This window comes from Podarcis liolepis (genome assembly GCF_965112155.1).
Source record: "Podarcis liolepis genome assembly, chromosome: 3".
NCBI classification, from domain to species: domain Eukaryota; kingdom Metazoa; phylum Chordata; class Lepidosauria; order Squamata; family Lacertidae; genus Podarcis; species Podarcis liolepis.
This window is the reverse complement of record NC_139557.1, coordinates 23,738,344-23,749,450: the sequence shown is the minus strand read 5'-3', so window position 1 is coordinate 23,749,450 and position 11,107 is coordinate 23,738,344. Positions and strand designations below refer to the sequence as shown.

At 45.1% G+C, this 11,107-nt stretch overlaps 2 protein-coding genes across 5 annotated transcripts in view; one reads left to right on the top strand and one right to left on the bottom strand.

The window, feature by feature from the left end:
- Window positions 1-1,553, bottom strand: part of FKBP1B (FKBP prolyl isomerase 1B) — a 53,160-nt gene extending 51,607 nt beyond the window's left edge. Inside the window, exons 1-2 of one of the 4 annotated variants that reach the window (XM_083495799.1) lie at window positions 1,437-1,553; window positions 103-216 (exon numbers count right to left, since the gene is read on the bottom strand). The gene's annotated coding sequence lies outside the window, so the exon portion shown is untranslated. Of the gene's footprint in view, window positions 1-102; window positions 221-592; window positions 774-811; window positions 907-1,436 lie in introns of those variants that run through there. The other 3 variants (XM_083495800.1, XM_083495801.1, XM_083495802.1) reach the window with 3 other exon arrangements.
- Window positions 1,554-1,570: 17 nt separating this feature from the next.
- On the top strand, window positions 1,571-11,053 carry LOC310703299 (WD repeat and coiled-coil-containing protein-like). Its single transcript, XM_083495578.1, has 4 exons — window positions 1,571-1,943; window positions 4,445-6,363; window positions 7,065-7,182; window positions 10,733-11,053. Exons 2-4 carry the CDS (start codon window positions 4,468-4,470, stop codon window positions 11,026-11,028), a joined length of 2,310 nt encoding a protein of 769 aa, XP_083351704.1. The 5' UTR covers window positions 1,571-1,943; window positions 4,445-4,467; the 3' UTR covers window positions 11,029-11,053.
- Window positions 11,054-11,107: the final 54 nt, after the last annotated feature.

Here is an 11,107-nt window from a genome sequence, read left to right as displayed (position 1 = left end):
ATGATCCAGTATATTACCTGTGCTGGTTCATCCATATAATTTGGGATACATATGGGGGAAGAAACTAGCCCTTTCTCTTCTAACTGTAATTCTAAGTCTTACCTCTTCTCCCTCATCGTGGCTTATTCAATATTTGCTCGGAATATTGTTCTTCCTTCCGCTACCGTCCCTTTGCTCCACCACAAGCCTCCAAGAGTTCTTGGAATAAGGCTGCACCTTTTCACAAAACAAAACTGACAGGGGGTTTCATTCTGACATTGATCTGATATTATTTCTAATCATTTTTAAACAGGGAGAGATGCGTTTAGTCTCTTGCCACAAGAGCAAGAGTCCTGCAGCCCCTTAAAGACTAGCAAATATCTTATGACATAAAATGTTCGCCATCAGATTGTTATCCCCTTGTTACAGGTAACACAACATACATGGTAATGTATGAAAATGTATACACGGTACGTGTGTGAAAAGAGCTCAGAAGTACTGAAAAAGCACAGACAGCAATAAACCACGGGGATTCATAAACGCACAGGGAAAGTCAATTCATCTGAACCCGATCTTATTAATAGCAAAAAGGTGAGAGACCTTCATAGCTTACCAAAAAAGGGGCCAAGACAAACAGGAAAAACACCCAGAGCTCCTTCATTTAAAGACCTCCCAGAAACCCAAAGACTGCACATATGTGTCTTCTTATTTGCTATACACTTGTTTATTAAATTCAGCGGTTGTTTTTTACCAGGACGAGAGTTTCAGAGGCAGAGCTAGCTACCTACACATGTAACCTGCTATTTCTACGAAGAGGTCGGGTTATACTCACAGCAACCTTACGCGCTAGGACGGAGACTAGCGGCCTGCGCCCATGTGCATATAAAGTCCAGGACTTGCCCCCCGACCCAGAAACGTGGGAACGGTAGCTCTGGAAGGGGGTGAATTATAGCTTCTGACATTCTTGGTGGTGGTGTTTGGTGCGTGTGGGTAACCTCAGCCTGACGCGCTTCGTGGCCGAATGGGCGTTTGAGGCAGGCTTTCAAGCCGGAAAACGCCACTACTGTATATATATACTGTATATATATAGAGAGAGAGACCTAATGGTCAGGGGTCCGTTTACCTTTATATGTATAAATAAAAAAAATCCTTCCAGTGGCACCTTAAAGACCAACTAAGTTAGTTCTTGGTATGAGCTTTCGTGTGCATGCACTTCTTCAGATACGTATCTTCAGTATCTGAAGAAGTGTGCATGCACACGAAAGCTCATACCAAGAACTAACTTAGTTGGTCTTTAAGGTGCCACTGGAAGGAATTTTTTTATTTTGACTATGGAAGACCAACACGGCTACCTATCTGTAACTTTATATGTATGTGAGTATACACACAGAGCACTTGTTTTTATTGTCAGGCACATAAAGTGTATTGAGAAGCTTACGAGCTCCTAATGAACAAACAGGGGAAGGTTGCCTCATAACGGCCAACTGAGGCCCCGAGGACGAGGCGGGACCAGCGCGTCTCCTGGCCCCGCCTCCCTGTCAGAAATTCTCCTCACGAACCGCACGCGCCGCCTGCCACCCAACCGCATAGGAGAAGCTTAAGCCACGTGAGAGAGGCTTCAAAGAAAAAAAGGGGGAGGGGAAAGCAGCTCCATTGTCGCGAGAGGGCGTTTGTTAGATCATAGAGAGACCCATTGGTGGTAAGTAGAGCGCCGTCGACTGAGGAGCGTAGACAAGGGGAGCTGACGCGAGGCGCCCGGCTTAAGGCCCCGCCCCTTTTCCCGCCTACTGCTACCACCGAAGGCCTCCCGCAGGCCAGCCAGCGCCCCTGGTGGCGGCTCGGGAGCCAAGCAGCTCCTCCTCCTCCGCTCGCGAACTAACAGGAATGAACAGAGCGCCGAGCGGGTGCGAGAAGAGGCCGATGTCGTTATCCCGATTGGCGACCGAACCGCGTTCCCTTATAAGGTAAGAGCCTCCCGCGGCGGGGCGGGGGCGGGCAGGTAGGCGGGGGCGATGGAGGAGGAGGGGGCGGGGCCAACGGCCCGAGGGGAAAACCCCAAGGCGCTGCGGTTTTATAGTGGGTGGGTGTGTAGCACGATTTAGGCCGCAGTCCAGTATGCCTGCTTGGCGTGAGTCCCGTTGAACTTCAGTTTAAAGAAAAGCAAACCCACGCGGACAGTTCTCCTTTCATGGGATCGGAAGGGATCCTGAGGATCATCTAGTCCAACTCCCTGCAAGGCAGGAATAAGGCAGCGCCGGTCCCATACGGGGCTCGAACCTGCGACCTTGGGGTTATCGGCATAGCTGTCAACTTTCAGATTTGAAAATAAGGGATCAGCAGCCTCACCTGTCCCGGGGAGCCTCGAAAATAAGGGATCAGCAGCCTCACCTGTCCCGGGGAGCCTTGAAAATAAGGGATCAGCAGCCTCACCCGTCCTGGGGAGCCTCGAAAATAAGGGATCAGCAGCCGCACCTGTCCTGGGGAGCCTCGAAAATAAGGGATCAGCAGCCTCACCTCCGAGGGTCATCTAGTCCAAGCCCCTTCAGTGCAGGAATCTTTCGACTCGGGGCTCGAACCCACAACCCTGAGATGAAGGGTCTCGTGCTCTACCTGACTAGGCTGCTATCGTGCTGGAAGAGAGATTTCTGCTCTCATGCAGCAGAGTTAAGCGTGACTGCGGTTGCTCCAAGCGCATTAAAAACTGTCAAATTGGAAGGGACCCCATCTGGTCCACATTTTGCCCAGTGTGTGGGGCTTGAGTCTGCAACCCTGAGATTTAAGAGTCTTACGCTCTGCCAACTGAACTAGTGAAGAAGCAGGCATGCGGGTTCCAACAATTATGTATGCTTGTAAAATGTTTTGTTTGGCTATTGTATGCACTTTACAAGTTCCCTGCCGCCAAGCAACTGGGTTTTTGAAAGACTTAACAATGATACCAAGGCCAGTGCAGCGTAGCATAACAAATCAAGCTGGAATTGTGTCACAAGCATAAAGCAAGAACTATGTGCAGACATCCCTGCTGTGGTCTATACATCAAGTCTCACACATGCAGCACTAGTTTAGTTTGCTGCCTGATAGGTGACAAAACGGGTTCTGGGCCACAAGTGTTTATGCCACAATTTATTACTTCGGCACCCCAAGACTCTTTGTTATATGTGGAGTGTATTGTCAAGTAATCACTCCTCAGTTGTCTCCCAGGACAGATGGATGCATTTAGAAGACATACTAGAAAACATACCCATTTCACAGATGGGATCACTAAGCCAGACTTGGGACGTATCACTGGCTTGGATCATTTTGAGTGTTCTGCATGTGTTCTGAATTCTCTACCGTAGATACTCACTTATTCACCTTTAGCGAATATCTATAGGACAGGGAATACAGAACACATGCAGAGCATTGAAACTAATCCAAGCCTATGGCAGGAAAGGCACAATCTGCATTATATAGTCAAGGTTTTAAGCTTTTACCAAATATTTTTCTGTTGCACACTTCTCCCAGCCACTACAAACACTTTTTTAAAAAAAAAGAAATGGGAAAGCAGCTGTACCCCGAGCAGTAGGGCTGATTATTTTTCACTCAGATGGTAAACTTAGTACAAAGTGCCCCCTCCTCTCCCCAGCTTCTTATATTTGCCTTATGCAAGGCAGATTTGGGCTTGACATGAAGTATATACTTAGCAGGGAGCTGTTACCAATCTTGACTGTGGGGAGAGTACCTGTCTGACATAGATGTCAGAAAACACATCCCACCCCTCCCAAAGAATTATGGGTACCGTAGTTTTGTCAAGAGTTGCTGGGATTTGTACCTCTGAGGGATAAACTGCAGTACCCAGAATTCTTTTGAATGTGTTTCAAATGGGCTTTAAAGCTATAGTGTGTATGCAGCCTTAGAGATAAAAATGGGTAATGTGAGAAGAACATCAATATTCTAGCATTTGTTAAAGTTGTTATTGTCTATTACAGTATTGTAACAAAATAATATAAATATTTTTTAAAAATTGCAAATAATACCTACTGATACACGGGCCCCTATATTCTTGGACTTTGTTATTTTAACCCATGTGCAACTATACTCATTCCATATGCCTATTTTATAGTTTTGCTTTTCATCTTTTTATTTTTATTCATTGTTCTTTTATTACGTATATACATTGTAAAGTGAAATTTAAAAAACTATGGAAAAAAGATACATGAACCTCAGTTGTATACTGTGTTTACTTTACTCCCCTTTTTGTTATTGTCTCAAATCACTAAAGAATTTTTTAAAAAAAGATGAATGCTAGAAGAAAACAAGAAGCCTTGATGGATATAGGCAGAGATTCATCCAGCATGCTTTTTTCAACAGTGAGCCCCAAAATGTTCCTGGGAATTTACCTTTCGTATTTGTGTCATTATATGGCATAAAGACAAATTAGCAACAGCAAAAATGTTTCAAATAATGATTTTGTTTGCTTGCTTTATAGATGTATTCCTTCAGAACATAAACATGGAGTTGGGGAAAGGAAAATTGCTGAGAACTGGCCTCAATGCCTTATACCAGGCCATACATCCTGTGCATGGGATTGCTTGGACTGATGGAAAGCAAGTGATCCTGACTTCGTTATATCAGCATAATGGAGAACCTAAATTTGGCAACTCGAATGTTGTTGGCCAGTTTGAACACGTTCACGGACTTTACTGGGCTCCATCTTGTGCCCCAGATCTCCCTGCACTCCTTGCTATCCAGCATAAAAAACACATCACCATGTGGCAGCTATGTTACAGTGTTTCTGAGAGAAACAAACTGATGGTTTATCAAATCAGCGAAATTGGCGAGCTGTTTCCCATACTTCCTCAGGGCTGTGTGTGGCATCCGAAAAAGGAAATCTTGGCTGTGCTTACTACGCGGGACACCTCTGTGCTACACTCGGTTCGGATCAACAACTCCAGAATAAAAGCAGATATTAAAAGCAGTGCGCTCATCCACTGTGCTTGCTGGACTGAGGAAGGCAACCGCTTGGTGGTTGGGATAGGCAGTGCCCTCCATTCCTTTATTTGGGATGATGAACAGAAAACTTTGAACGCATGCTCTTTTTGCCCAATATTTGACGTGGGAGGCTACATCTGTGCAATCGAAGCAACATTAGGTTCTCAAGTGGCGGTTGCTACCGAACTTCCACTAGATAAGATATGTAGCTTAAATGCGGGCATTTCGTTTGAAATGCCATCTGAGGCTGTCGGAAACTCTGTTCCCTCACAAACTTCCTCATCAGCCTGCAAAGAAGAGCTCTCAGTAGACAGTGGGAAAAAGTTAACAGACCAAGAAAAACCTGGGTCCATTGTAACTTCTACATCTTCGTCGGTGGATCTAACCCACCTCACTGCAAGCAAGCAGCAGTCTGATAACAATTCTCTCCTTCATCTAAGAACTAAGGATTACTTAACAGGAAGTGGCCAAGATGCCTCACACCTGATCTTGGTGACTTTTGAAAGAAAAGTGACAGCTACCAAAAAAGTCAGCATCTCAGGGATTCTGGTCCCAGACATAATGACTTTTGATTCTAAAACTCAAACTGTGGCAGTGGCATCCAACACTTGTAATATAATTTTGGCTTACTCTTTGTCTTCATCTCACTTGCCTAACATTCAACAAATTCAACTGGAGAAAAGCGAAAGGCCAAAGGGATTGTGTTTCCTGACAGAAAAGCTATTGCTGATCCTGGTTGGAAAACAGAAATTAACAGACCCGGCTTTTCTTCCATCGTCACGCTCAGACAAGTACATTCTCCGTTTGATGGTCAAAGAAATTGTGCGCAAAGAAGACTCTCTTGCCTTTTCAGGGACTACCCAGGTTTGCTTTGCAAACGTACCAGTAAAAAAAGAGGGCATAGAAATTCATTCTTCAGAGCCTCATGTCCTGTGTGATGGATTGCTGATGCCAAGTAGCACAGCGATCCAGTCTCCTAGAAACAGAAGAAAACTCATAGAAGAAATTAAGAGCCCTGCTAATGAGCAAAGCGTGCTGACCAATGCAGTTGACTTCCAGGAGAAAAAGATTTCCAGGGACTTCCCTCAAGTCCTGGGAAGTTTGGATGCTGAACCAACAAATCGTTCACTTGTTCTTCAAGGAATCGAAACCTCTTCAGGATTGTCAAACGTATCCATTTCACCAAACAAGCATGTGCATAGTTCTACGGACATGTCAAATGCCTCAAAAACAAACTTGCTGCAAATTGAAAAAGAACCCTCTTACACCTCTAAGCATCTGGAAAGGCTGTGCTGCAGGTTTGCAGAATTGCAGCATCAGCTTTTTGAACTAACTGAGCTTTTGAAATCGGGGAAAAAACCTCTGCTGGGATATCCATCTTCGCGTGCTCCCTCTTTTGTTAACATCACTTATCAGGTACCTTTCGAACAAAAAGTACATGTATTCATGTGCTTTATTGTTACCAACTAGGCTTAAAAATACTAGCAATCTTGCTTCCTATCTCTGGAGAGAAGCAACTTTTGTATAGCAGCATGGGCTAACACAAACTCACTGAAGGGAGGCAAACTATTTTACTGTCCAAAATTAGCTGTGTGACACTAAGAGCATCTAGGGATGGGAGCCTGTGGCCTTCCAGACATTGCTGGACTACAACTCTCATCATCCCTGGCTATTGGCTATGCTGCCTGGGGCTGATGAGGTTTGGGAGTGCAACAAATCTGGAGGGCCACATCCATAGAGCAACAGCTGGGAAGGAGACCTCTGGAAATTCACTGGGCATTCAGACATGCTTGGAATTCTCGTGTGTACAAACAATGCATAGATCTGTTGCACTGGCCTGCAGATCCTTGAATGCAGTCCCAGACTCTGGGCATCTGTTTGATTTTGGCAAGTGCTGTCCAATTTGAGTGCTTCTGCTAATTACCTGTAAAGGGCAAATCAGCAAAGAGGTGGCCTGGATATAGTTCCCCCGCTCCTGGGCCAAGCAGGTGATCAGCACAGGCTGAGTTGGAACATTCAGCAAATTTAGATGCATGCAGATCAGATTTGTTGCAAGGTGCCTAGGAATGGGGCGAAATAAGTCTTGATCACGCTAGTAGTTTGTTCTTAATTTACAGAAGGATTGTTCCGGAACTGTTACACCTGAGAAGCGAGCTGTTATCCTCTGCGATGGCAAACTTCGTCTAAGTCTAATTCAGCAGATTTTCAACCTGGATCTTGTCGAAATGCAGCATGGTAAGTTCTGTTTGTCAGAAATATGGTATTTAGTGAAAATATCTGATTGATCTGGAAGGAAGGCAGTGTGCCAGTGGGAAAACAGTTGTGCCTTTTATTGTGGGTGTTACATTTGGTTTACTTTAGAATTCAGAAACAGAAGTTGCTTTACTTTTTTGTTTACAAGAGGTGAGGGTGCCAGAGCCATTGTTTTCAGCTAGGGTTTGTGCTTATTAGAAGAACATTTGGGCACTCAGATACCATTTGGGAAATCAGAGAAGGAATACTGATTTCTTCTGCATAACTTGTATCTTCTGTGTCATTTCTCACAATATCACCTATGCTTTAGAGGAATGTTTATTTCAGTAGCAAGTGTAAAGAAATATTTCTGAGCATTAGCTCTGCTTTTCCTCATAGGGAATTTCATTTTGATTACCCTTTTCCAGCTCTACAGTATCCTTTTTGAGGTGCTATGACCAGAATTATACTCAGCATCCCAAGTAAGGTAAAGGGACTCCTGACCGTTAGGTCCAGTCGTGGCCGACTCTGGGGTTGCGGCGCTTATCTCACTTTATTGGCCGAGGGAGCCGGCATATAGCTTCTGGGTCATGTGGCCAGCATGACTAAGCCGCTTCTGGCGAACCAGAGCAGCACACGGAAACACCGTTTACCTTCCCACCAGAGTGGTACCTATTTATCTACTTGTACTTTGAAGTGCTTTTGAACTGCTAGGTTGACAGGAGCAGGGACCGAGCAACGGGAGCTCACCCCGCTGCGGGGATTCGAACCGTCGACCTTCTGATCGGCAAGTCCTAGGCTCTGTGGTTTAACCCACAGCGCCACCCACATCGCTTCAGCATCCCAAGTACAGTTGCCTAATTGCAGACATTTTACAAGTTAACAGCACTATCAAGGCCCAGTAAAAAAAACCCAGAGTGCACCCAATTTAGCAACACCCCGTTCCGTACCCAGTGGCTTCAGCACGCTTCATTTGTTGCTTGCAAGAACTCCCAAATGGCATTTGGAATAATTTAAGAAAATTCTTACCGTTCCGTTCAAATAGGCAGTTACATTCTTGCTATCAATAGTGATTTTCAGATTGATTCCCCTTACTCAATTATGAAAGTAAATCTTATAAATTGCGACTTGCCCTGATTTTACGTGCACAATTTCAGGGTGGGTTATTAACATGTCTACAATGTGTTACATATACTGGCTCGTTTAACTGTGCCCGCAGAGATATTTTGAAAGTCTTGTGCGGCATTGGCCTTAAGTTGAGTTCAGATAAAGCATTAAGCAGAAAGATTAAAAGTTCACATGACTGTAAAGCCTCAATCTTCTCATGATGTCACTTGCCGCATAGTGTTACATAACCCACAAATGGAGCTGCCAGTAAGAATTGCATTTCTAGCAGTTCCTAAAATTGTGGGTAGTGAATGATGTCGCTGTGTCGATAGAAAATTTGCGAAGTACTGCATGATTGCTAAAAGCTGACGACACCTGTAATCCAGGAACAGTTTTACAGTTTGGAACCAAGTTCCTTTGGAAAGGCTGCTTTACAAGGTGCCGGCAGAACTAGACATTTGGACCTGCCAGTTTTCGCCCTGATTGTGCTGCAGTCCTTTCAGGCGGAGGTGGTTTGGGAAAGCTGTTTACTGCCCTTCCTGACACCTTTTACAATAATGCCCCCCTTGCATGTCTGCGAGTCTGCCTCCCTGTTTCTCCTGAACTGCTTTGCTGATGCTGGTATTATTCTATCCATGCCCTACCCCAACTCAAGCTGGCATGTACTGTCTGGTTTTACTCCCCTTCCCTATTTTACCTCCTGCTTTTTAAGCCTGTGACCTGAAAAAAGCAAGCCTCCAAATGCCTCTTTAATAATGATGATGATGATATATTATTATTTATACCCTAAGGGATGCGGGTGGCGCTGTGGGTTAAACCACAGAGCCTAGGACTTGCCGATCAGAAGGTAGGTGGTTCGAATCCCTGCGACGGAAAAAGCTCCCGTTGCTCGGTCCCTGCTCCTGCCAACCTAGCAGTTTGAAAGCACCTCAAAGTGCAAGTAGATAAATAGGTACCGCTCCAGCGGGAAGGTAAACGGCATTTTCGTGCGCTGCTCTGGTTCGCCAGAAGCGGCTTAGTCATGCTGGCCACATGACCCGGAAGCTGTACGCCGGCTCCCTCGGCCAATAAAGCGAGATGAGTGCCGCAACCCCAGAGTTGGCCACGACTGGACCTAATGGTCAGGGGTCCCTTTACCTTTATTTATACCCTGCCACCTGGGGTATAAATACTTTGGAATGGCGTTGGGGGAAATGGCTGCTTCTACCTGCTTTAGGAAAGCAGAGGCATGCCAAATGTTCTTAGTTCTATCAAGGCTAAGATCATCTCCCCAGTGTTTCCATGCACATTCCAGGAAGAACACCCTCCACAATCTTTAGGCAGCTCACTAACATTGCTGTATCAATGGGCTGAAACTGAGATGAAAGGGAGGAGGGCCCTGAACGGTACAGCTAGGTAGATATAGACCTTGGGCTTAACAGTCATTTCACACCCACCCACCCTCCACCATTTCATTCTTTACTTCCAACATTCCTGCTGTGTTGGAAGAAGGCGGAGGGACGGGACCCCAAACCAAAAGCAGTTTGGTTATCCTGATTTTTTTTAGAGAAAAATACTCTCGAGCATCTGCAGCATTGCATTTTCAGACTCAGCTAAATTGTAGTGCCATCAGGACTACAGGGAAAAAATGGGAGTTTGTTTCTGCTGCTCAGCAAGAAACATCTGAAGTCATTGGCAGCCAAGCTACAGAACAGTGGGGTGTGTGGCCTTGCTTGACAACAGGAGGGACCCTGGCTACAGCATAGAATCCAACCTTTGTTGCTGTTTAATTCTCCAGTACTGAAGTGCTGCATGCTTCTCTGCTCACTGGGCTACAAGCTGAACCAAGACATGGATGGCTGTCAGAGTGGAGTGGTCACCCCCAATTTCTGTTTGGTTTGCTAGTACTATCCCTTCCCTTGGGAGTGTTCATGTCTTACTAAGCTTGTACCAGCCATTCAGAGATTATAATCACTGTATTGAAACACCACCATTTTCAATGTACAAGGTAGAAGCTGCAATGCAAGAATTGTTTGAATTAAATGCTTCCAGCCAAGAATTGCCCAAGTGTCATTTTGATACAATCGCATTTTAAAAGTTGTCTGTGACTTGGAAGTCATGTCAAGATGACTTGCTGCTTTCTGTGTATGCAAAAATTAATCTAACATTGCTAGCTAGAAGCAGGAGTTCTAGCTTGGTCCCACGACCATGGATGCCCGGGGCAGTGGGCACCCTTCATGGGGAATTTTGTGGGTGCTCGGGCACCCAGGGCCCTGGGGAATTGGCACCTATGGCTAGAAGTGTATTGCATAATTACATAACTGTTGCGTCTGATACCGTTAAGCTAAATTCTGAATTTAGGCCAGCCAGCCAGCTCCTGTCGTTTTATATCGCAAACAGTGTAACAAAGATCACTGTTTTTCTGTTATGCTCGTGAAAAATTGTATGTATCTAATGTCTTCAACAGGTTTGTCCTGGATTGTGCTCACTTCAGACAACGAAGGTTTTATTCCATTAACATTTGATGCCCTGCAGGAGATAGTCATAAGGGATGCCCACTCTAGTGATATTGCCAGCTGTAACGATAGCAGCACTGATTCTTCCAAAACACTGAAAACTATCAGTTCCACAGGTGGTGGATACAGGAAGATTTCCTCCCAAAGCTTGGATCGTGATAACAGTTCTATGGAAGTAATGGGAGAACATTCTTCTCAGTGTCTGGTACAGAGCAATTCTTCGGGCCAAACCAGTACGGCTTCATAACCAAATTAAAGTCGTTCCGTCGGGACAGTTTGTTAGTTGTCACTTAGACTGAAAGTTTTTACTGCCCATAATTAAAAGT

Coding starts and splice junctions, on each gene's coding strand:
- LOC310703299 (XM_083495578.1), top strand. CDS start 4,468: ATGGAGTTGGGGAAAGGAAAATTGCTGAGAACTGGCCTCAATGCCTTA. Junction 6,364..7,064: donor TTGTTAACATCACTTATCAG/GTACCTTTCGAA, acceptor CTTAATTTACAG/AAGGATTGTTCCGGAACTGT. Junction 7,183..10,732: donor TCTTGTCGAAATGCAGCATG/GTAAGTTCTGTT, acceptor TGTCTTCAACAG/GTTTGTCCTGGATTGTGCTC.